A 24,459-nucleotide genomic window follows, 5' to 3' on the forward strand; every position below is an offset into this window, starting at 1 on the left:
GGATGTCCCATTTCGTTTGAGAAATAAATGCAAGTGCCAGAAGCAATCAGCCCCGAAGGATACTCGCCAGGGACAAAGTGCAACAACTCACCAGTGCATTCGTGCAGCGAGTTCGTACGTGCTTCATCTCCAGCTGGGCCTCCCGAATGGTCTGCTTCAGTAGCTTCACCTGGCCTTTGCGTTCCTCCAGCTTGCTCTTCCAGAAGACCGCTGCACAGGGGGCATAACAACACTCGCCCACCATCCTGCGTACCCCACTCGCAGACAGAACACAACGATTACAGCCATCAGGGTGGCGATCAGATTATTCACCTACGTCCGACAAAAGTAGTGGGACACCCCCCTCCCCCACTCGCACTTGCAAGGTCACATGTGACACAAGTGACAGAACTGCTTCCCTCATTCAGCAGTGAGGCCCTTGGCCAGCTCAAGTGCATCAGCGCTGAAGCTCCGGCTTGCCAGCAGAAAAAGGGCAATTTAAAACCTGACGCGAGAGAACCATGACCTGTTGAGAGCTAGAACACTGCATAAAACAACAAGTTCTTCGTAAGGTGATGTTGCTAGGCTTACTTGCTGAAATAAGAGACACCTTAGCTTTAACGGGCGAGCTATCTCTGCCTGCTACTGCCAGCAATCTCTTAAACAAGCAGCACTGAAAGTGCAACATAACTGTCACACGTGGCTGGGTTTCGTCAGCTTTACGGGTCACCACACTAGCCCATCACACAGCGGTAACTATCTCACTGAAGGTTTGCAACGTCTTTGAGGTTTAAAAAAATTTCTTGGAAACAAGTGAGAAACATGTCGGCAATAACTATTTACTTCCAAACAAGTACAAAAAATAAAGCCTCGTTTTTCATTGATGAACACCCAAGAAAGCAATAAATAACTACAGCCTTTCTCAACCTTTGCAAGAGGACTTCTTGTCCAACTTAGGGTTCTTAAAATCTAATTCCTATTTTGACCCCATACTTTGCCCTATTGCACTCACAATGTTTTGTGTGAGGATGACCACATGCATAAATGCTTGAAAATAAACAATCCAACATCTAACAAAAGAAATGTGGCAGCAACTTCCCCCTCTCTACAGCCTCCTAAATGCTCATGTTTATACTTCTTTAAGCATTTGGATAATTGGCCGCAGTGATGTAAAATTGGATCAAAAATAGAAACAAAGAAAAAAGGGGGGAGGGGGAAATATGATTGAAAATGCCAGCTTACCTTTGTTTTTCAGTTCACTGGGCCTGCATGGCAGAGAAGAGAGGGGAAAAAAAAAAAGAAATTAGCTTCCACAATGTCAGCAGGCTACAAGAAATATTTATGCCGCAAGGGTCTGGCAACCAGAACATTGCACACCACAGTTCAGTGTGCAGGCCAGAGGGACAAGACTGGGTGCCATTTAAACCGTCGAAAAGTTGATACCCGGTTCAGCAAAAGCTGGATGTGGGCAACGCAAGAAACTCTACCCACATTTCTTGCCATTTATAAGCAGGGCTAGCAGTAGAGGCAGCATCAGTTCTGAAACCCTAGAAGTTGATTACCAACTGATTACCAAGGCATCAGGTGCGTCACGTGGCACCTATCAGTCCTCCGCTCCCGGCCAGGGCCCAATGTACGTGGAATGATGCCCACAGCACATCCCTCCATCATACGGTTTAGATCAGAACCCTGACGTGCGTGTATCTTTTCTCAGTCTTGTTAGTCGCCTGCTGGGACAACGTTCTGTTACAAAATCAAGGTCACGTGCCTGCTCGCTTCAAATCCCCAGTGCCCTTCGCAACCCCAATCCCCAGCAGGTGCTTTCGAAGTCAAGGGCCAGATGAGGGTTGAGCACCGCTGTGGATGCAACTCCGGCTGCCCAGAGGGTCACTCACTTGGGAACCGGTTCGGAGGACGGCTCCTGGTGCTTGTGCTCCTCCACCAGTGCCTCATACTGCCTCAAGGTGGCCTGCACACACACACACAGGAGCGCCTTGTGTAGCACCTTGCGACAACAGCACGTCCCACTCCTACCGGCTCAACGTGCCCCTTTGCACGGCACACTCAGCGGCTGAAGTACCCCAGAACAAGCACACTAAAGGAGCACAATAATCCCCTCGTAGGGCAAAAAAGACAGCAGCAGTGCAAACAGCACTATATTCAGAATCATTCCGATTTCTTCACTTGCAACAGCACCGTTTACGGACGGACTGAAAATAAAACTGTGGGGGCCTTCTCGGCCCCATGCCTTGTGTGCACACACAGCCGAGCCTATCCTGGTTTGTAGGAGTGGCCGTTTTGAGCAGCGGCAAGAGGTAGTATGCACCCCAGCGAGCTGTGCACAGCCTGCTGTCCCCATGGTTCCACGACTTGCAAACAAGGGTGCTAGAGCAGTGCTTCTCAAATGGAGGTCCACGAGAGCATTTGAGGTGTCCGCAAAGACTTCCTCAAAACTTCCCCCCCTGCCATTCCTTTCTCGATTTTTGCCACCACTTGCTTGCAATACGAAAAAAAAAGGTGGCTTCACCGCATTACATGCCCGTCTAGTTTCTCCACGTAGCACATATTTTAACATCTGCTTTTCTGCTTTTTGCGCAAAACGCCAGCTATGAGATCAGACAGAAAAAAGGCAGCATATAGGCGTTTAAAACACTTTTAGATTCAACAGCAAATTGTTCAACACTATGAAGCGCATCATCATTAACGTACAGCAGAAAAGGCAGGCATCGGATAAGTGTGTGGGCGGCATAAGCTCAAAGTGCGAATCATTTACCATTATGACACCAATCAACATGTGCTCCATTGTGGGGTCCCCCATCACTTTCGCAAGCCCAAAAGGGTTCCCCGGGGCAGTCATGGCTGAAAACCACTGTCCTAGAGGACGGACTCTCACTGGTTTCCCACCAGCACCCTCTCTCCCAAAGAAACCCCCTTTCCACAGAGCCCAGTTGGACAGGCACGCCATTTCTGCATGGTGCTCTGCTGCTTCTGCACAATGTTGACAGGCGCACCTTGTCCCCCGCACCACGATGACAATAGATCAGTTGAGCGGGCGCACAGCTTAGCAATCAAGCAGAGCGTTCTGTCTCTTCCATGAGCCGCAGTCATGCTGTCGTACTGTATGCAGCTTGAACCTCTCTGGCATTAAATCCACCTTACAATGCTGGTGTGTAGGAACCCATCTGTCATTCAGAGCACTGGGCGCTCAGTTGGGGCGGAGTCATACCCAGTAAAGTCCCGAGTGAGAGTTCCATTACGCCAAGCTTGCGTATAACCCTCGGTATCGCTATAACACTAGTGAAGTGCACTACTAGGTATCGCTGGGCTTAATTGGAGACGGCCCAACATCCAGTTCCTCCAGCACCGCGCCCTTGGCATAGAAGCTCGACAACCCCAGCTAATGCCCCAGCTATATCATAGTATTGCGAGACATGTGGAAAACTTCAAATCTGTGTCGGTAATTGCAAATTTCCCAGCAATGGCAGCACCACTTCACAACGACCAAGAACGTATGAAAGGCACAATCATTTAAATGGAGCTAAGTCGCGCGTATTTGTAGCCTTTTTAACGCAATGAAGCTGCAACACAAGATCCAAGTTTCTACAAGTTATACTCAGAAAGTTTGAAGCGAAAAGTGGGAAAGAAGGAGCGAGCACAGCAAGGGCTACTCTCCACCTTTTCAAACTGTGAAGTGACTGTTGTTTTTCAGGGCTACCCATAAGTGCCTCAGTGGCAGAAAATGCTGCCTCAGGCCTAATCAAGTAGCTAGAGCAGCTTAGAAAAACACAGCATTAATAGCAACTGATCTTTAAATAAGCGAATCAGATGACCAACAGTTAAGGCATCCTAGCAGAGCATCGCAAATCCCCGAGAAAAAGGAGGACCAACCTGGGTGATGCTGACCGACAGCTTAAGCTCGTCTCTCTGCTGGCTCACCAGGTTCAACTCCGCTTGCAGCCGGGTGCAACGCTGAATGGGACAAGACAACGTCACAAACACCACTTCAAGACTCTCTTTGGGCCGCACTAAATGGTACAAAAAGTTCCAGACATCTCATAAAAACGGCACTGCGAGTGCAATAACTTTCCTAGCTTTATGGCCCCTAACACAAGGGCACTCGATGTACTAGTAGTCAGGACCTGTCCAAAAGTAAAGCACTGAGCAGAATCAACCAGTGGACACATCAGTATGCAGTGCATGCAGAGTGCTAGTGTCCCATGCTTTGGCTTGGTCCGCTTTAACCCCAAAACACCAAGTTTGGTTCATATTCAGTTTCCTACCCCGAGGACCACAACTTGCAGCACCGTGATTTATGGCCATAATTCTCTACACACGACGCCCCGTGTCATTTGAGATATTTGAAAGGTCAAGGCCCTGGCTCTTGCACTTCACGGTCCAGCCAAACACAGCTCAGTTGCAAAGCATGCACGAAAACCGAGAGAGTAACGCAAGGAGAGAGGCGAAGCCCAGCGTTCCCACCCACCTGCCTGAGGGGGTCTATCTGACCGAGGGCAGAACACGCCTCCTGCTTGTACTTATCACAGTCGCCATGTAGCGATTCTGCCAGCTGCTGCGAATCTTGCAGCTGCCGACGCAAGCGCTCGGTCTCTGCAAGGAAAAGAAGACCTCGACGCCTCATAAAACCTTCCATTCAAATACAGTTGAAAGTGCAGGAACAGACTGGACAGTGAAACATGCATCTGTGCCAACAGGAACACGCTTATAGAAAATTTACTGAATGCTCAGTGGCTTGTGGAGAATGCCCCGAGTAATGCTGAGATAGGAGGGACACCTTAACACTTTTTGGGTGGAAAATATAGCCTCGGTAATGCACCCTTGAAACACACAGCCAGGGGATCAACTCTTAAAAACGAGAGGCCGTCGTTTTGAAACGGTGCGGTAGCGCCATGCAAAGGCATGTGTTCTCGGGTTGGGGCGCCGCTCTGAGGGGCAGGGGAAGGACGCAAACCCCTGAGGGGAGCACTCCCACAAGGGCCCAAAGCAACACACAAAACGACGGAGGGAAGTGCACGACGCTCAGCGCCCTTGTGGGAGTGCTCCCCTCAGGGGTTTGCGTCCTTCCCCTGCCCCTCAGAGCGGCGCCCCAACCCGAGAACACATGCCTTTGCATGGCGCTACCACCTCTCGTCTTGAAGAGTTGATCCCCAGGGCTCCGCTCAAACTCAGAGCACGACCATTTCGCAACTGCTTCCACAGAACCACAGGCGTCTGCCACATTTTTCCTGGAGGAGGAGGTACAACAAACTATTTGTCGCACCAGCGCTGCATACACAAACTGAGCATATGACAGTTAAAAATTTTAACAATTTCCTGTGAACAAGGAATACATACAATTACTTTCCACATCGATCTAAAATTTCGATTCAGTGTCCTCTGCAGCCTAGTCATTAATACCCCAGAAGTGATATCGAGTAGAAATCCGGGCTCTAAGACTGGATAACCATTCGGCCTCTCCGTTCGCTTTTCTCCTCCCCAGAAGTGAGGGTTAACCCTTTGTGGTCCACTGTCAGGCCCTGCCCGACAATGCAGCACAGCTGTAGTGGTTCGCTGTCGGACACCACCCGACAAGGGTGTTTGGAGTTACATTTCAGTTTTTCTCACTGCGATGCGTGCGCATTCTTTGTATACACAATGCGCCATCCCTTAACTCTTTCGTTACAGCGAGTTAACGAAAGAGCTAACTCGCCGTAACAAAAGAATTACGGCGAGTTAACACTTCTTCAATTTTGGGTGCTTCCACAAAAAAACTTTTTCTCTTGAGCAACTGGACACCTTTAGCATTGTTATACATGAAATTGTGGCTTATAGTTTGCCCAATCAGTTTCGCAAGAGGTACAATGATTCAGAATTTAGTTGTCAAATAAACAGAAAAAAATAAAATGCACAATAAAAGCATCAACACAATAGAAACAGGTGACTGTACTTAGCCATAAAATTATTTTAGGGCATCTGAAATTTACAAGTTATTCCTATGCTCCTTACTATCGTTCAATACGCATATCAATCCTGTACAACACATCCTGGATTTTCAAAGGCCCGTCAATCCACCCGTCTTGATGGCTGTGCCACTCAGCGAAGCAGTAATGTGACGGCAGAAAGCAAAGGTAAACACTGCAAGTGGACCAGAAGACATTCATTCTGCTTTGTGCGTTTGCTTTTCGTAGCAGATCTTGCAATTCCTTTTCTTCTCCATCCTGTCTGGCTGGTATGTAAAAGATCCAGGACGAAAAGGGGGTGCGTGTCCTTGTGACACTTCTGACAATCCCACGTCGTTGGTGGAGTCATCACTGCTGCTGCGGTTAGAAAATCAGCACCTTTCCCCGAAGAAAAAACCAGCCCTTCAGCGGGAGGTTGAGGGCGGGGGGCGTGGTATGTAGAGGGTTGAATTTATGTTGAAAAAAAGACGCCACATTTTTTTTATTGACAAGCAATGCTATTTCTTGTAGCGTTTTCCTACAGAGTAATTAACATAACGTTTGCACGGCAGGTGATTGAGATTTTGGTTATTGCTCTGAATGTGCTGCACTGAAAAGTAATCGCACTTGCTCACTGTGCCGGGGGCATTTCGTTGTGTTTTTCGTCCCTTTGGACCCCTTCCCCCTCAGGAATCGCACTTGCCCGCATATTTGCTCTGCTCGCATGTCTTTGCACTTGTTGACACATATTTATTGTCATAGCTGCTGTATTTACACTTACTAAATGCCAAAAAGAAATAACCACGGCACGATGGCCAAAAAACCGGCCAATGTCAATCAGTTTTAGGTACAGAACGGCAACCGGCCAGCTGTCTAAAAAACCGGTTGGCCCGGTCCAAAACTGGTCAGGTGGCAACCCTAAGTCCCAGCAACGGTAGACAGCCTTTGTGCAGCGAGGCATAAAGTGGACACCACTTCCGCCCAACTTGGAGCTACCTTGGGTTCAAATTTTGCTCACAACACACCCTCTGCTCTTAAAATGTAAACGAATGAAACTGGAAAAGGAGTTGCCAATAAATACGCCAGAAGGTGATAGATGTCTGCAAGGCACTGTTTTGAGTTTTCGCGGCAGGTTTGAAGTCATCAGAACTGTGTGTTCAATGGCCTATGCCACCGTAACGAAAGAGTTAAGAGTGCATGCATTTTATGTCTACATGATGCACCGTCTCTTGAGGGATAAACAAACTTTGTTTGTTGAAGTTTACTTATTTTTGCGCTCGGGTCAAGCACAATGTTCAGCACGTGCCTTCTGACTCCCAGAGCGTTCTCACTTGTGCGCTGTTTGCCGAGAAGCATGGCCGCCTTCTCACCACGTGCGTTACACAGCGGCGCATTTACCGAAAGTGATTATGACTTTAATGAGGAAGAGAATGACGTGCCTCTATCAGATAGTGATGACACTGATGAAGACCATGACGGCAGTGGAGACAGGACCTCTGTCGACACACGAGGGAAAAAATAGATATCCTGTGAGTTTTTCTCGAACAGTTTGCGATTTTTCTTTGTGGTGCTGGAAACTGGTAAAATAGTTTTGGACCAGGACAGCCAGAAAGTGGGCAGGTTTCGTATCGCGAAGGGTTAAAATAAACAAGATTCAGGTTACCCAGCACTTTTTTTCATGCTACCTCACCCTCCACCCTCTATCATAAACACATTCATTTTTTGTCTTTTTTTTCCGGTGGAAAAAAAAAAAAAAGGCATGCCCCAATCTCCATAAAATTGACACGGATATGGCACCCTTGATGCTTCAAGGGACCATTAGGACAAAATACAAATTTTTTTTATTCAAAAGATTTTGTGTTTTATATTACCCTCAGCGATTGTCCAGCAGCAAAGGATGCTTTATTCAGCAAAAAATTAAACTATTTAAGCCAAATTTTCAATTTATCCGCTGCATAGTGTGTTTCATGGCGTCAAAAATGACGTTTTACTAGTAGGTAGGTACCCAAAGTGATGTTGAGTCAGGATGTTGAGTACGGGTGCCACACTGTGAAAAACTTGTTTTTCTTTTTCTTTCTTTCCTTTTTTTTTGCCTTGTTATTTTCCACCATCCTAGATGGCGCAGCAACACTGCTAATAGACTGCTGTTCGCATTCGTTTTGGTTCTGACTAAACTCGTACCTGCCGCATTTTAATGCGTAGCATTCTTTGCCAAGTACCCCCACAGCCAGGAACAAGTAACGCCCTGCATTTCCGCAAAAAGCAAATTTGGTGAAAGTAATACCTGTAATCGTTACAATAGCATCAATGTAGATACTAATTGGTCTACAATGTAGATACTAATTTTGGGAAACCAAAGATAACAAAGAAAAACAGAAAAACTGATAAATCTCACAAAAATGATCTGACAAAATCGAAAATATGCATCTTACAAAATCTCCCCACCCCCAAACCAAAGAACAAACAAAAATATTCAGCAAAAAATGTTCCACACACGAATAAAAAAATAGCAAAAGCCCTGCATTTCCACAAAAATGCAGATTTGTCGGAAGTAACAGCTGTAATCGTTATAACAGGGTAATTAGCGATAATTGGTCAGACAGAATTTCGAGAAACCAAAAATAAAACTTTCACAAAAATGACCCGACAAATTTAAAAAATGAATCTCATACATCTCCCCCATAAACCGAAGAATAAACAAAAAACTCCGCAAAACGTTAAAAATACGAAGAAGATCGGCTAGCAATTACAATACTTCCTAATGCAATATTTGGGGAGCAGCAGCAGTGCTCTGAGGCAGCACTCAGTCGTGGGTTTTCTCGACGGCAGCGATAATGAGCCTCTGCGTTGGCAGCGCGAAGTGCGTCTCAGGAAGGGATTGTGAACTGCGTCCTAAGCGAACGCTATCATAGTAACGCGCATGGCCCCCTCACGTTTTCGCTAAGCGTCGCGCTGTCAAGCGCCTCGTGCGGGCACAGCATACTGCCCCCTTCCCTCCCCCACTGCACACTTTGGGAGAGCGCTGGCTCGCACCGCCACAGCGAACCGCCCTCCCCTCCCAATTTCGCGACACTATCCTTTTTTTGCTTTCTTTCATCGTTCGCTTTTTCTTTCAGTGGTCGGTCTTGCCATCATTCACTCGGTTACGCCGACAATGCAGCTCAGCCCAGAGACGGCCGCCAAAGGGCTGCGCCCAAAAATAGCATAAACCGACCAAGTACACCTTGCATCTTTGGAAAAAACAAACATAATTAGCGAAGTAAAAGCACATCATCACTATAACGGAATAAATTTACATCACTGTGAAAAACAAAAATAAGAAAACTTAAAATAATCTAACGTCTTCCGCTATTCATAGCCATATTTGGCTGTAAAGAACTCACACTTTAGACAAGCGGCATAAGAACGCTATGCGTTAGTAGACAATCCTCTGAATTTTTGGAAATTTTTTGTTCCGGTTGATAGTAACTGTTTCGTGAAACACTGGATATGACTTGACAAGGTCACGCGTAAGCGGAACTGTCTCTTATATTAGCTGGCCAGTGTCGTGTCAGACAAGCCCAACGCGACCGACTGCAGCATTAGGAAGCATCGGCCGGCATATAGTGCCATACTCCCTGCTTCGATGTTTACATGTTCAGACCTTCCATTGTTTACCCTACCATTCCTACTGCTATAAAAATATTATGCACTCAATTTAAGCGTGAATAACCCGCTCTGCAAGCTTATAACCCCTGTTTGATTTGCGTTGCATTCTGTCGGCCTCAGCCAATCCCAAGTCACAATGAACTCCCCATAATAGGTCACGAGTTCAGGGCACAAAAAGTAGCTGGTGAGTTGCATGCCTATTCTGTGTTTTCCTCATTATATAGCGTATATTAGTGAAGTTTGCGTTAAAAGTGGCGTCAATGTTATTCTAACGAGAGAATCTTTCGAATGAACCAAGCTCACATTTTGCTTTCAGGGCCCCTTTAGGATCTTTCTAAGGGAGCCCAGACGAACAGGTGGAATGCACTTACCCTGAGTCACTTCTGTGTACTTTGAAATCAGCAGGCTGCAAAATGGTCAGACACACACACAGTCAGGAAACCGAACTTCTTCAGGCAAACAAGATACACCTACCTTGTGTCCACTATTTTCTTCTTGAGTGCCTGATAGAGCTGTTGAGAAGCAGAGATGGGAGAAATTTTATTTCATCACTCCCAACATGGAATGATCACAGAATAAGCACCAATCAGTGACTGCAATAAAAACAAGGAAATTCAGGCATTTGCGAGCAATTAAAAGGGTCTCGAGTGCCCTTTGCCATTGCTGTGGAGCACCCATGGTCCCGCTTAGCACAGTAGCATCCTCTCAGAAGGATTTTACTAATGCTATCAGTATTAACTCAATTATCGCATATACAAAAAAAGGGAATTTTTTTTTCCTTCCTCCCCTGCTAAGTTATCACACACCAAAAAGTGCCCATTTTCCATTTCTCCCATGTTCCATTCATAACACTGTAGAAATTACGTGAATGGTCTGATCATGTGCACATGAGCAAACAAATTCCCGTTTAAAGCATTATTGAACAGTGCAGTGGCACCATCTGTTGCATGAACAACAAATCTTTCGAGCTGGGTAAATTAGATGCTTGGCATTAACAGAAGTCCACAAAAAAAAAAAAAAAAAAAAAAGAAGTTCAACAATAGCATACTGCAAAGCACAAGGGCAAATTTTTTCGCATCCTTGTCCGCTCACACACTCAACTCTATAGCCAGTATTAAATACCAACTAGGGCAACCCCTAGCTTTGCTCGATCAACAGCAGAAATTCATGCTCTGTGATGCACAAGCGTGATGCAAAGGATATTGGGGATCCAATATAAGAGCAAGGAAGGGGTGGCACTCTTTGCACCATAACTGTGAGTTCTCTGCTGTTCACGGAAAAGCTATTGTGTCACGGCTTGAAGCACCAAAAATTTATGAGAGAAGTCTACAGTCCATGAGCATAAAAATTTGGATCCTCCCCAAACTACCCCCTCTGCCTGCCCCTCCCCCAATGTTTAGGCAAACTTTTTTTGTTGTCCCATTTGATTGATGATTAAGAAATCCATTAATGAATCAGACTTTGTATGTGGAGTAATATTTAAGAAATGTGAAACTTTGCTTCTACAGCTAAGAATTTAGTCCGACATACAGGTACCAGTGCTGGAAGCCAGCAGGCATTCACAAGTGTAGATTTTTTTTTTTCCTTTACAAAGCTCCTTAGCCAAGCGCAAGGTGTTGCAAAGATAATCCAAGACCAAATCTCTTTTATTTTCACTTTATACTTACCTAACGGGCTAACTAGCTATAAAGCCTTTCTCTGAATCATTGTACAGATGCACTAGCTAATGGCAGTTTTCCCATTTAACTGGAGCCTTAAAAAGATTTTACGATTGCAAGACAAAACTTAAAATCAGCCCATCTAAAAGCAACGTTCATTGCTTTCTTTTCTATTAAGTGATTAATTGCTTAAAGCTTGGCACATGATTGGGGGGAAAGCAGCTTCCGTAAGACAATTGCCTCCCAGGGACAAGGAGCAATGAAGTGCTGCCAAACACTGTCCCTCAATACTACGCTCAATACTGTCTGTGGCTGGCACTGGGTCATCAGTAGCGACTTAGATCATCAGTAGTGACCTTTGAACTCCTGGCTGCCCCAAAGAATAATTCCCATTCAATTTTTTTGTTACTTCGACAAAACATAAACAATGATTTGAAGAAAATGTCGTTAAAAATAAATGCCGAAATTGAGAAAATTCTTTACGGAGATTGTGATGGCACTGGAAGGTAACATACTTGAAGGGGCGGTAGCAGCACCCTCCTCTCTCAAAAGTGGCAGCTCAGCCGCAAAGAAAAACCTAGTGATGTTCCTGGCAAATATAGTTGGAGGCCACGGCTGGGGCTCAATTCTAGCCTCTGTCTGGGCACCGCTACACGAACACGATGCAAAAAAAGGCCACCTTTTACTGGCCTTTAGTCTTCGTGCCGCCACTGAAAGCCAACTAAGGCAGGCCTTCGGGTAGATGGAAATGCCCAGGTAATGCGGAAAGCACGGAGCCCCAGACCGTACGACCATTCAGCCCTGCCTCCAACGAAAAGCCACCCCGCAGTGCTGTCAACTAGCAGAAGAAAACACAGGCAAAGTTGGTCATCAATAAAGTTGATGGCCACTCTGGCAGAATATTCTTTGACTTAGTCCACTGGCTGCTGCATACATGAGCACTTCTAAAAGGCAGGTACTGCAGGTTCTCACAATCCCCTTTTGACTGCAGCTGCACATAACTCTACGGCACTAGTTTGCACACCACGGTGAAGCATTTTTTTGAAATACAAATCAAAACAAAGCCTGCTGCCTGTAGCATTGTTGCTGTGCATTTTATAATGTTTACTAGCTCAGGTTTGTGTAGTTTTGGCAACATGCACTAAGCCGGAGTTGCCAGAAATATTTATTTGTGGTATAGATGCCCACACTTTGCTTTTTCTTTTTCCAGAAAGGAGCTTAGGCAAGCTCTGCAAATCCTGTTTCACTGCTTACAATTTGCGATGTCCCAAACCGTAGTGCAGAGGAGGTGGCAATACCCATTCTGATTCTCTGGCATATATCGCAACAACAAACTGCTGCTGCGGCAAGTGGTATAGCTGCATTCACGACGCTGTAATCCACCAATATAGGCCAACTTGCACATGCACGCCAGTGTTTTTTAACCCTTCACGGTCCGTTGTCGGCCCCTGCCTCAAAATGCAACACGGCCGTAGCGGTTCGCTGTCGGGGTAGACCCGACTTGCTGCGTGTTCAAGGTCAAATTTCGCGGTTTTTCTCGCTGAAACGCACCCAACTTTCTTTGTACTATAATGCGCCATCCTTTTGAGGGATAAGTGAACTTTGTTGAAGTTTTCTTTTTTTTTATCAGTAGGTATGTTCAGCACGGGACTTCTGGATTCAAGAGCATTTTCAGGTGCATGCTGTTCGCCAAGAAGCATGGCTACTTTCTCATCGCGCGCATTCTATGGTGGTGCACCAAGCGAAAGCAATGATGATTTCAGCAAGGAAGAGAATTGCGTGCCTCCATCAGGTAGTGGTGACAGTGATTCAACGGAAGTGAGTGACGAAGGCGACGACGGCGGTGGAGACAGCACCGGGCGGATCATTACTCTGTGAGCTGCGCATTCTGTTGAATGCACACGCTGCTCAAATACTGGCAAAGGAGTAGCAAGCAGAGTGCAAGAGAAATATAAATATATCCTGTTGGTTTTTCTTGCACATTTTTCTTCACGTCGCCACAAGCCGGCAAAATAGTTGCGGACCGGAACGGCCGGAAAGTGGGTAAAATTTCAGGACTGCAAAGAGTTAACGGATACAATGAAGAACTAGTCAGCTTGTTGTCAATGTGCTATACCGGGGAGCAAAGGCAACCAGTGGTCTATTGGCATCCTGTACAGGCCACAGTTGGTGTTGCAAGGCAAACTGAATGCCTCTTGAGAATCAGCCAAGACTTTTGTTATCAGGCCTTGATCGCTATAGTCATCAGGCCTGGATCGCTAGAATTAGAAACACCAAAAATGCATGCTGGTTTCGTCTGACTTCGATATTTGCTTTGTCCCCTATACGCCTTGAGCATCGCGATTGTTGTGCCGCCTGCCGCCGCTTCTCCGCGGCGCTTACGAAATGACCGCTGCGCAGCTGATAGCGGCTCATGCAGTGTTTTGATTCTCTTTCGCTTCTTTTTGCCTTTCCGCGCTCTTAACAACTTGTTATGGTGATGTCTGCAAGAAAGTATACGTTTGGAGCACTTCAAAAAAAAACAAAAAAAAAAAAACAACAGCTGCATCCTTATGGAGTGCTTGAATGCCAACAAGGGCTATCCGGGGACGTGTACTCTTTGCCGCTCTTACGGGCATCGGCGACAGCAGCAGCAGATCACCCCTGTCACCTCCAAATATGTCAGGCGCAAGTGAATTCTAACCAATACATGGACAAAACCCGACGTTTCGAAGCCGGCTCGGCTTCTTCAGGGGTGACTGGGGCCACGCTGCAGCTGCATCGCTGCAGCGCTGGCCTCATACACTTTCGCTGGCCTCATACAAAGCCCTTCGCTGCAGCATGTAATCCGTGTATGTACACCGAAGGGAGAGTGCCAAGTGAGCGATTAAGGTTCCGAGGGGTGCGTTGAATATGCCACGACTCAAGGAAAAGCCGCTTCCTCCAGTTCGTTTCCCTTTCGAGGATGGCCGCTCCGGAGAAGTCAATTTTGTGGTCGGCCACTTCACAGTGTTCGGCGACTGCGCTGCGTTCTCTATTCTGTTTCTGTACGTCGTTTTTGTGTTGCCTAATCCTCTCCGGTAGGTTTTTGCTTTCACCGATGTACGAGGTGTTGCACTCAGCGCATGGAATGCGGTAAACGACCCCGGATGTTTTCTTTATTGTCGGCCGGTCTTTGGGGCAGGGGATTAGGCGGCCTATACACCTCAAGCTTCGCAATCGCTGTGCCACCTGCCGCCGCTTCTCCGCGGCGTTGACGGGATTTGCGCTGCATCGCTGATAGGGGTTCATGCAGTGTTTTGGTTTTGTTTCACTTCTTTTCGCCTTTCCACGCCCTAAAAAAAACTTGTTATGGTGACGTCTATAGGCAAAGAGTACGTTTAGGTCACTTAAAAAGCAGCTGCGTCTTCGTAGAGTACGCGATCGCCGGCAAGAGCTACCCGGGGACGCAGTTCTGCGCGCTTCGTCACTGCTTTTCCGGCCGTCGGCGATCGCAGCAACATATTACCCATGTCCCCTCCAAAACGTCAGGCACAAATGAATTCTACTGTCGCCTCGTTTAGACCTGATACTGGTACAGGAGAGGTTGGCTTCATTTTGCAGCGTGGACAACGAACGCGGCTTAGTTTTGAATATGCACGTCGCAGAAAAATGTGTTTTGGGGATATGATTACCCAATCCCGGACAATAACTAATGCCTGTTATAAGAATATAAACCATGCGAAAATGTTAAGTAAATTCCAAGCCTGTGCGTGGTTAAATATGTGCCCACACACGCCATATAGCAAGAACCAAGGCAAGTTAATGAAACCACAAGAAAAAAATGCTGTGCAAGTGCGGAATTAAGAAACACAATAGCTCTAACAGAAATGAAAAAAAAAACAGTGCAGCTTCTGACATGCTAAAGACGTTCGTCGAAACTTAGCCAAATAGGGTTTACTAGACCAACTATACGCGAAATGCACTGCTTTTTTCGCGAGACATCAGTTGGGGGGAGGGGAAAGAGACATTGTGTACAAATGCGGAGCGGAATCAAGCAATGAACGGTTTAGTAATCCCACAAACAAATCTCGCGCTCACTTCCTTTTGTTTTTCTACTTCAACGAAGAGCTGATCGTACGGCGGATGCATTTTTGGAAGTATACAGGGTAGGCTGTTCAACAATTAAACGATTAAAGGTGTCATTGGAAGAGTGTGGTATGCGATAAGGCCCTCTGGTTTCAGTTTCTGCTTTATTCTGCAGCTTCCCTGTGACATATGGCGATATTTCGAAGAAGCATTTAGTCGCGAACGCGGATTATATTCTAAGCCCGTCTCCGCGCTGCTCGCCGAGGATATATGTAGCAGATGAATGTTTGCGGGCGCTCACCTCACGACAAGACGACTCTGTCTTGTGCTGATCCCCGAGTATAATTATGCATTTTCCATCATACTTTTGTTGAATATTCCCGAAATTAACATGGACTGACTTGTAAATGGTGGTGATCAATATCTGAGGTATAATATTGGCAAACGTAACTGGTGTGCTGTCAGGTATGAGTGCTCCGCTGATTATGTAAGCGAACAAAACCGATTTAAATCGTAGTGCATAGCCGTAGCATGAACATCTGAGGAACCGGTGGTTACGGAGACACGGCTAGTAATTCAGGTCAGTGTAACTACAATCGGCTCCATCATAGGCTGGTTCCGCGACGCTGGCCTGTGGCACACTAGTATACAAATATACTAATATACAACTAGTATACAAATGCAGAGCAAAATCAAAGCATGACCCTTTTAGTAATCACACACACAAGCTGCACGTTCACATTTACTTTGTTTTTCGACTTTAACAAACAGTTGATCACTCGGCAGACACATTTTTTGAGGCATGCATTAAGTTCACAAGTGAGAAAGGTGTTGGAAGAGTGTGGTATCTGATAAGGCCCTGTGATTTCCTTTTTGTGCTAGAATCTGCGGGCTCCCTGTGTGATATGCTGATGTTTTGAAGAAGCGTTTAGTCATGGACGTGGATATAAGCAGAGGTCATATGTAGCAGATGATGATTGTTTACGAGGGCTGACCTCGCGAAAAGATGACCCAGCCGTAAATTCTTTGTGCCGACTCCCGCATGTAATTTTGCATTATCCATCATACTTATCGTGTAAAATGTCCGTGATATTTATGCTACACTGGCTTGTTCAGGGTAGTGATCAACATCTGAGATATGAAGCGTAAATGGCATGCTGTCAGGTATGAGTGCTCCTCTAGATTATGTAAGCGCACGAAACCGATTTATAACATAGTGTATAGCCTTAGCATGAGCACCTGAATGAACGCTGCTTACGGAGCTACTGCTGGTAAATTTCAAAGCGGTGGAATTACAATCAGCTCCATGCATATGTCGGTTTCACGACGCCGGCCTGTGACACACACCTGGCGCTTATGCAGACCGAATGTACTACACTAGAATCGCGTCAGAAGCATTTACACTCTCGTAAAAACACCACATTTGCGAACAGAGTGACTGCTCCACATAAATATTTATATCCAATGCATGCAAACGGGAAATATCAGTCGCGAACGTGCCGCAAAAGCAACGGCGACTGTGGTGAGCGGGCCGGAGACTCCCGCGACTGCTTTCGAAACGGGCCACTAGGGGGATTTTAGCGGCGCCCCTACAGGCGGCGCTCGAGGCGTATACCCCGTTTGTGGTCCGCGTGTCGAGAGCCACAGTCCTGGGGTGAGGCAGCAGCTTTAGAGAAAAAGAAGTATGGATACGAGGAGAAACGGAAGGGATAACAACGGAGTGCAGCTGGGGAATTCCTGTAATGACTGATATTTGTGTTTTAGTTAAAGTAGTTTCGCTGAAGCTTATTTACCTTGCTTTCAGAAGCTATCGTTTCTGAGATCAGCTTAGCAGTCGTTCAGCATCAGTAATGGTTCACTAAAAATTTGTTAAAAGCTGCAATAAAAACGCGCGCAGCCTTTTTATACTTACGGTGCATTGATTCTGGGTAAGCTTTCGTAAAAATAAAATTTAAGCACAGTTAGTGTTGTTTCACTTCGCGCGAGATAAAATAGAAGATTCGAAAGACGTTCACCCTCTTGTCCTCATAATTGAGCTTCACCTCTACGTGCAAACTACCCCGTGGTACGACAAACGCTCCCAAAATTAAACTTACGATCAAGCAAGGGGCATTGAAATCGGGACCCAATCAACTTGTCATGGCGAAAGAAGCAATGGTGTAAGCAGTAGTCGTGCAAGAAGCAATGTCATTAATCAAATTACACCGTTCTGTATTCCGTTTTATACGAACGCTTATTTCTCAAAACACGTGCTGCTCAGTGAACGACACCAATCAAAGGCCGGACTCACCGCATCGAAGCGAGCACATTGGCCGCAGTCGTGAGGTGTTTCCGTCATTTCGTCGACCAGGCACTTATTCTTCCTTATCGAAATATGTAAAAATTGCGCTCCCAAACGACAGACACAGTGAGGCAAACTTTGAACGCGGTCTTCGTTGACAGCATCTCGCAAAAACGAAACATGCGTCGCGAGTTCGTAACAAAATCGAAGAGACGCTTTTTTTCTTTTTTGGCTTGGCTTAAGTCGGCCGGGCTAGTGAATTATAAATTAAAAAAATCAATGTAAGTTGAATTGTTTGTACCTACTGTCCTATAAACAAAATTATTAGTTGAGCCAGAGGTTTTAGGGAATCAATCTTTTTGTGAGCAAAAGTGTCGTTCTTTTTACCCAACTGTCGTCTGCTAGGAAGAACTGGAAGGAAAACGCGCACTTCTGCGGTGCCAGCTGCTTTGATAGTCAAATAATCGGTGCTTGTTGATATCTGTGCATGTTCTTGTGTTTGCTGGCTCATCTTCCGAAATCTACCTGCATTATCAACCTTGTCACGCTGCGTCGGCAAATCTATCGGTAACTCTGGTCAGTCCTGTTGGCGCCATTTATAAAGCTTCAACAACCACCGCATCTACGCTAGTAGACTTATCAGCACAATGCGCAAAAAATCAGTCGTTAAAAAATGTGTGAGAGCTGCAAAAAAAAATAGCTTCAGTTGGGCGTGTAGTCAGTTCATGGAGGAAAGAAAAGTCGGGTGCAGTAGTGGCGTATGCGCACACCGCGCAGCATGAGTGTCACGTTCTTGAATTTACATTAGCGCCGTTCGATTCAAATGCAGTTTATGGTACCGGTGCACAGATACAATTCTGTGGTGCCAGTGCGGTGCACAGGCGCGAGTACCGTTTTGAATGATTAATTGATTGTTAATGGCATCCCTAACAGCGGAGTTGTTTAGGGGCAGTCACAGAGGCTACCACAGAACAGGGAGGATTTTAGAGAAGCAAAGGTCTAGCGGTCTAGCTTAAGGTCCCTAAAATTACTAAGGTAGTGCCATCTTTAGATCTCGCCGCCTTTCGCCCTTGCCCGCGCTCCTCTCTTACTTCGTTTTTTGCCATTTTCTTTTTCGCCGGCGAACGCCGCGCGCCATTGGCCAAGGGAAAAGTCACGTGGTTTTGTTTTTTTTGCTCCGCCGCCGGGTCGCCTCGCCGATGCCTCGCCGGCTGGGACATTGCGCAACGGGTGAGCCTCATTTCACAGACGATCGCCCCTACACCCCCTCTTGCTCCTGTCACGTGATCGCAGAGGTCGTGACGTCGACAAAAAGTCACGTGACAGTTTGTCAGGTGACTAACTGTCCAGAGCGAGCGAGGGAGTGAGAAAAAGAGAGAGAGAGAGAGAGTTTTTTTTCTTTTTTTTTCTTGTTTCCGTTGTTTCGTGGTTTCGGGCGTCGCGTTCGTGCGTGGCGGTCGATCGTTCCGAGCGCGCGGCTGGCCTTGAGCGCCGGGAAGGTGACGCCCACATGTGGTAGTTATTAACCTTACCTGTTCCTGCATCTGGCTCTCCATGCTCCTTCGAGGCTCACATGTGGTGTTGGTTATGTTTCTCCCGTCCTGTTCATAGCTAAAAGCGCTCGGCACAACGCATGCGCATGGAGCTTTCACATGTGGTGATGGTTTACTTTCTGGAAAGGAATCGCTCAAAATAAAGTGAACACAAAAATGTTTTTGCTCTTGTGTGGTCCTTCCGTATACCGGAGCACAGAACGCGCACGTTCAGTCCACCGCAAGAACTCGCATTTGCACGCTGGTCTTCGACGACATGCAACGATGAGCGACTCTGCTGATCGGCAGAAAATTGTTTTGGAGAAGTACTTGCAAGGGCTGCATCAAGAAGACGGCTACTGGCATGGCTACTTGAAGTCAAATGATGAGGTTCAGCATTTTGAAAGGTCCTTGGCTGCTGTGAACGTTAAGTACTCCGTGCGAACGTCAAAAGAAGTCAGCAACTCGCGCAAAGGTAAGCATAATTCATGGACTTGCCTCTGGCCTAGTACAATTGCCGCAGTTTAAAGTAGGTCCGACGAAACCCAAAATGCAAAGTAGAGTTTCAAGCGACGGAGCTTTTACCATTAAATGTTTTGGGTTACGTAAAGCCGACGAGTGGTTCGATCAGCGCCAAGGTATACGTAAGCGGCTGAACGATCACAGTTCGCATCCGCAGACCGCTCCCGCCAGTGCAACTGCATGTCGTAGCTGCTAGGCTGTTCGCACAATCACGACACAACCCCTTCCCGCTGGTAATCAAGCGGCTGTCTTCATTGCCGGGTGCTGACAGCGATTTATCGTGCACGTTAATTGTTCACGCCAATACAGATAGGCGGCTGATTACACAAGCGGGAAGGGGTTGTGCCGCACTTGCGGGAACGTACGGACACCCTAGCAGACAACTGCACTTGCAGGTCCGTTAAGCGCATGCGAACTGCATCTATATTCTCGCTCATTTCGCAGCCTTCTACCCTGATAAAGCGCTGATCGACCCGCCGGTCGATGCTCGCGCGACATTATTAAAAAATCGGCGGCTGTGCGTGTATCAGACGCGTAATTCACAGTGAATGCATCCCCGACCAGCGGAACCCGAAACTGAAATTAAATTGACGTTCTAAATTAGTAGAGTCGACGCCCTTTGTAATCTAAACTAACTAAACATCCACAGCTGGTCAAAAATAATCCCGAGCCCTCCACTAATCCACGCCTCATAGTCCAGCTGTAACTTCAGCACGTTAAACCCTTGGTTAAACTGCACAATCAATCAATCAATCTCGGCAAGAGCTGCCCGCCAAAAGAACTATGCTTTTCTTTTGTGTTCAATATAGCAAGAAGTACATGTGCATTCATATAAACAAATGTTCCAAACTTCGATTAAAAAAATTACATATATATGTATGTATGTATATAAAATTAGAACGCACATACTGCAGAAAATTTTTCTTTAATTGCCAACTGACGTGAAACGCACAGAAGGGTCGGGTTTCAACAATAATTTGTTGATGATGCACAGACGTAAAGCAGCAACATACGCATTTTTTTTTTAATTGTAGCATAGCACGTAACTGTACTTTGGCTCCGTCAGCCGTTAACTTTTTTGTTTTCACTTGACCACATCGTCACTTTAATTTCCGTTTCTGGTTCCCTGCCATGGCTCTAAAATTTTTACAGTGGAACATGTCGGACGCAACTCCAATTTCATTTTCAGGTTACGTCTGCAGACGTAACTCAAAATATTGGGTTAAAGTTCCCTCAGATGTAACAATTTAATTTTCATTATGGGTCCCGTCAAAACTCCATAGACACTAGCTACGTTTAAATGAAGGGTCTTTCATAAACTTTTCATAAATAGTCTAGGGTAAGACTGTTTGAAGGGTAAGAATGAGCAAACTGTTTGGCTAATACCATGCACAATTTTCAACGTTAACGTGTCCCCTTTTAGAGACTACACATTATTTAACATATCGGCACTTACTTTTACATAGCTTTTTTACTTTTAGAGAGCTTAAAATATAATTTATTAGCCTTATCGAAGTACTCGCTCGTTACTTCAAAGTGAGAGGTTGTTTTCTCATAAACACAAAATGAGGCTTTTAAAAACTATTTTGCTCTTTCTTTTCAGGCAACGTGGTTTTCTCTACGATTCACTGTGGCCGTCGAATATCAGTTGACAACATACCATTCCGTGTGGTCAAGCAAACTGCTAAAGTATGCATCTTTGGAGTGGAATACTACAAGAAAACTGAGCAGCAAAAGGACAAGGCATGTATATTACATACTAATGAATGTGAAAATTTCCTGCACCCTCGTTTGTGCCGGTTCCACTCAAAGCCTAATTCATACATGGTGAAACAAAACAAGTGAACTCAGTGGCATGACTTTTCGAGTAACAAGTAGTCACAACAAGCCATACCCACGACTGCCTACCACCTCGCCACCAGTCTAAGGCTTTCATGTTCAACTTGGCATAAATGCTTTGCTACTCCAGCGTTGTTCCCACATTCACCCTTTTGTGTGTAAGCTTGGTTTACCGAGGCAGCAAAAAGGCAAAACCATGTACAAAATCGGTTCTCTTGTCGCTTGTTGCCGCATGAACAAGGTAGCAGGCTGCTTTTAAAAGTCAGAGGGGTTTCAACAGGGAAGACGGAGAGCAGTCGCGTTGGTTTGGACATTTCGGTTCTTTGCATTGGGCTAGTGTAGCAGCAGTTGGCACAAACGCAAAAAGAAAAAAGGACGATATGAATGAGAGTATGTGATTTCACCAAGCTTACCCACTGGTGCACAGGTCACCAGTGATCCACCACACAATGGCAGTGCCCACAATACTGGCATATTTATTGGGAAGCAATTGAGCACTAATGCTTTCACATTCACTAAATCGTAGAGTGCTTACGTGTCCAAGTTGCGCTAACGAAAAAGTAAAAAAAAAAAAAATCTTTGGGTGCATTGAAGCCTTTGCTCCCTTTTTTTTTGTGCACTAGGTCACAGGATGCCACACTGAACATATTTGGGTACTGGTTCTTTGCCACATTAGTGCATCACGAATAAAAACATATCTCTCTCTTGAATTTACAGGGCTCAACAGCTACAGACTGGCCTAAAGAAGTCTTCCAGAAGAAGAGAATCCTGCTCCAAGGGACAAAGAAAAAAGGGTGCACAGCAACCCTACATTTCAAGCATGTAGAACTTTATCCCGACTTCAAGGTAATTGTGTGCAATTGTTGGTGTAAAAATTTCAGCTGAGGTGTTTCGATCTTTCACACACAACTATCTTTTTTCTCTTTCAATGTTTGCTTTCATAAGTTCGACTTGTAACGGTTACTTGCCCATTGTTTGGATCTGAACAAGGAAAGTTAGATGCAAGCATTTTTATATAACTAATCTCTCAGAATGAGATGTAAAAGCTTGGTTAAGAGCTGCACATACACAGCCTACAAGTAAGTAAATGTCACAGTTTTTTATAAATTATGAGGTGCCTAAAATGTTCACTTCCAAATAATTGTGCATAGTGCAATCATTTGTTCCTTGCTCAATGAATTTTATAGCTTCCTTAAGATGCTAGTTATCAAAGTTTCTTTATGATGCAATTCTCCTAATTGGATCCAGCTGCACAAGAGCTAAAATTTCTCAGCATCTGTTGCATTACATTTCATCACTTGCAAATTGTTCCAGATAACATGTATTATACCCATTTCATACATAACTGTGTTTCATAGCATGTCGTCATAACTGTTTTAAACACCATTTTTTTACTGTTATTGCAGTCTAGTTTACACCTTCTATTTGAATGATATGTTGATTTCACTTATTAGTTTTGTTGGTCAGCACGGCTACCTTTACCTCTGCAATAATGTAAATGGCTCTTACAAGTTCTCTGAAAAAAAAAAACATTTTGCTGCAGGCTTCTATAGTAATCTGAGAAACTTAACTTCTACTGACTGAATAGTGCTAGCACATTATGTAATCTTTTTTGCATTCATAGCCCAGTGCCCATGAGATGAAAGCCATTGTGATTGAGGTATACGTTATAATCCATAATGCCTAATTTTCAGGCGGACATACCACAGCCATGCGGCCGAAATAAGGAAGAGAGGCTCAAGTCGGACAAGGCCAGACAGCTGAACGAGGCACTGCAAGCAAAGCAGGCAGTAAGCACTGAATGCAGGGTATACGTTGCAGTTGCTGACTTGGACTCTCATTGCAATCATGGTTTCGATGAAATTGAAGCCTTCAGCCAGGGTGTAAACAAGGACATTGCGGAGAGGATTGAAATGCTTGTGAGGGAAGGAATTACATCTGTGCCAGATGTGAAAAAGTGCCTTCTTTACTATGTGCGTGATGTGCTTTTCTCAGGAAAAGAAAAGCCTGATACCAGTAGCAGGGCATTCTACCCTACAAACAGAGATGTGAGCAACCACATTCAGGCAGTCCTGAGGAAAGACCACTTCAGCACGATAGACCAAGAGAATGCTGGCGACTTAGTTAAAAAAATCAGCAGCGAGCAACCAGACAGCTTTGTCCTCTACCGCCCATACAGGGCACGCAGCTGCGTAACCAGTACTGAATCGGAGAATGTGGAAGAAGTTGTCGCCAGTGAGTGTGAGGAAACGCTGCTTTTCTGTTTTCAGTCCAAGTTTATGAACACCATGCTCTTAAAGTACGGCAGTGCAGTTGTATGTTTAGATGCAACGCACAAAACGAGTGATTATGCGTTGCCTTTGTTTCTTCTGGTTGTCAAGACACCATCAGGGTACGCAGCTGCTGGCACTTTTATAGTGCAGTTTGAAACATCTTTCTGCATTGCTGAAGCCCTGAACATTTTCAAACAGTGGGGCAACAACTTTTCCCCACAGTACTGGATGGTGGACTATAGCAATGCAGAAATCAGTGCCATCCGGCAGGTGTTTGTGAACAGCAGGGTAACGATCTGTGATTTTCACAGAATACAGGCATGGCAAAGGTGGCTCCGAAGAAAAGAAAATAACATTTCTCATCCAGAGCATGCCCTGCAGCTAATGAAACGCCTGGGCAGTGCTTTAAATGAGGGTGAGTTTGAGAAGGCACTTAAAGACCTAGTTAGCTCAGAGTACTGGAACAACGAAAAATTTCGCAGCTACTTTGAAACGGTGTGGCTAGGTGTGAAGGAGCTGTGGGTAATGTTTCATAGACTTGAATTTGACGTTGTTCTAACGACAAATAACGGCATTGAAGCCCAAAACAGGGTGCTCAAGGCCCACTATGTCAAAAGTGCGAGTGGAAAGCGGTCACTGACGTCTCTGATCGCAGCAGTTGTTTGTGGCTACCTTCCTGACAACGAGAAAAAGTTCCACGAGTCGACAATGAGGCAGTCATCACTGTACAGACAGTACAACGAC

General features: G+C 45.6%; 2 protein-coding genes across 2 annotated transcripts in view; one reads left to right on the plus strand and one right to left on the minus strand.

Moving 5' to 3' along the window:
- The window catches only part of LOC144177088 (uncharacterized), a 56,145-nt gene extending 38,366 nt beyond the window's left edge, over positions 1–17,779 (minus strand). Inside the window, exons 1-8 of the mRNA XM_077705247.1 lie at positions 17,559–17,779; positions 10,038–10,075; positions 9,935–9,969; positions 4,463–4,587; positions 3,868–3,948; positions 1,875–1,948; positions 1,222–1,244; positions 92–210 (exon numbers count right to left, since the gene is read on the minus strand). Coding sequence (XP_077561373.1) covers positions 92–210; positions 1,222–1,244; positions 1,875–1,948; positions 3,868–3,948; positions 4,463–4,587; positions 9,935–9,969; positions 10,038–10,075; positions 17,559–17,606 — 543 coding nt within the window. The 5' untranslated portion in view covers positions 17,607–17,779. The remainder of the gene's footprint in view (positions 1–91; positions 211–1,221; positions 1,245–1,874; positions 1,949–3,867; positions 3,949–4,462; positions 4,588–9,934; positions 9,970–10,037; positions 10,076–17,558) is intronic.
- Positions 17,780–19,355: 1,576 nt separating this feature from the next.
- LOC144177104 (uncharacterized) lies at positions 19,356–22,387 on the plus strand. The gene is made up of 3 exons (XM_077705248.1): positions 19,356–19,556; positions 21,207–21,346; positions 22,160–22,387. The coding sequence occupies exons 1-3, from the start codon at positions 19,367–19,369 to the stop codon at positions 22,325–22,327; spliced, it is 498 nt and encodes a 165-aa protein (XP_077561374.1). The 5' UTR covers positions 19,356–19,366; the 3' UTR covers positions 22,328–22,387.
- The last annotated feature ends 2,072 nt before the right edge of the window (positions 22,388–24,459 follow it).

Source organism: Haemaphysalis longicornis, unplaced genomic scaffold (genome assembly GCF_048455015.1).
Source record: "Haemaphysalis longicornis isolate Haplotype H1 unplaced genomic scaffold, Haemaphysalis longicornis Haplotype H1 scaffold_1, whole genome shotgun sequence".
In the NCBI taxonomy this organism is placed as follows: Eukaryota; Metazoa; Arthropoda; class Arachnida; order Ixodida; family Ixodidae; genus Haemaphysalis; species Haemaphysalis longicornis.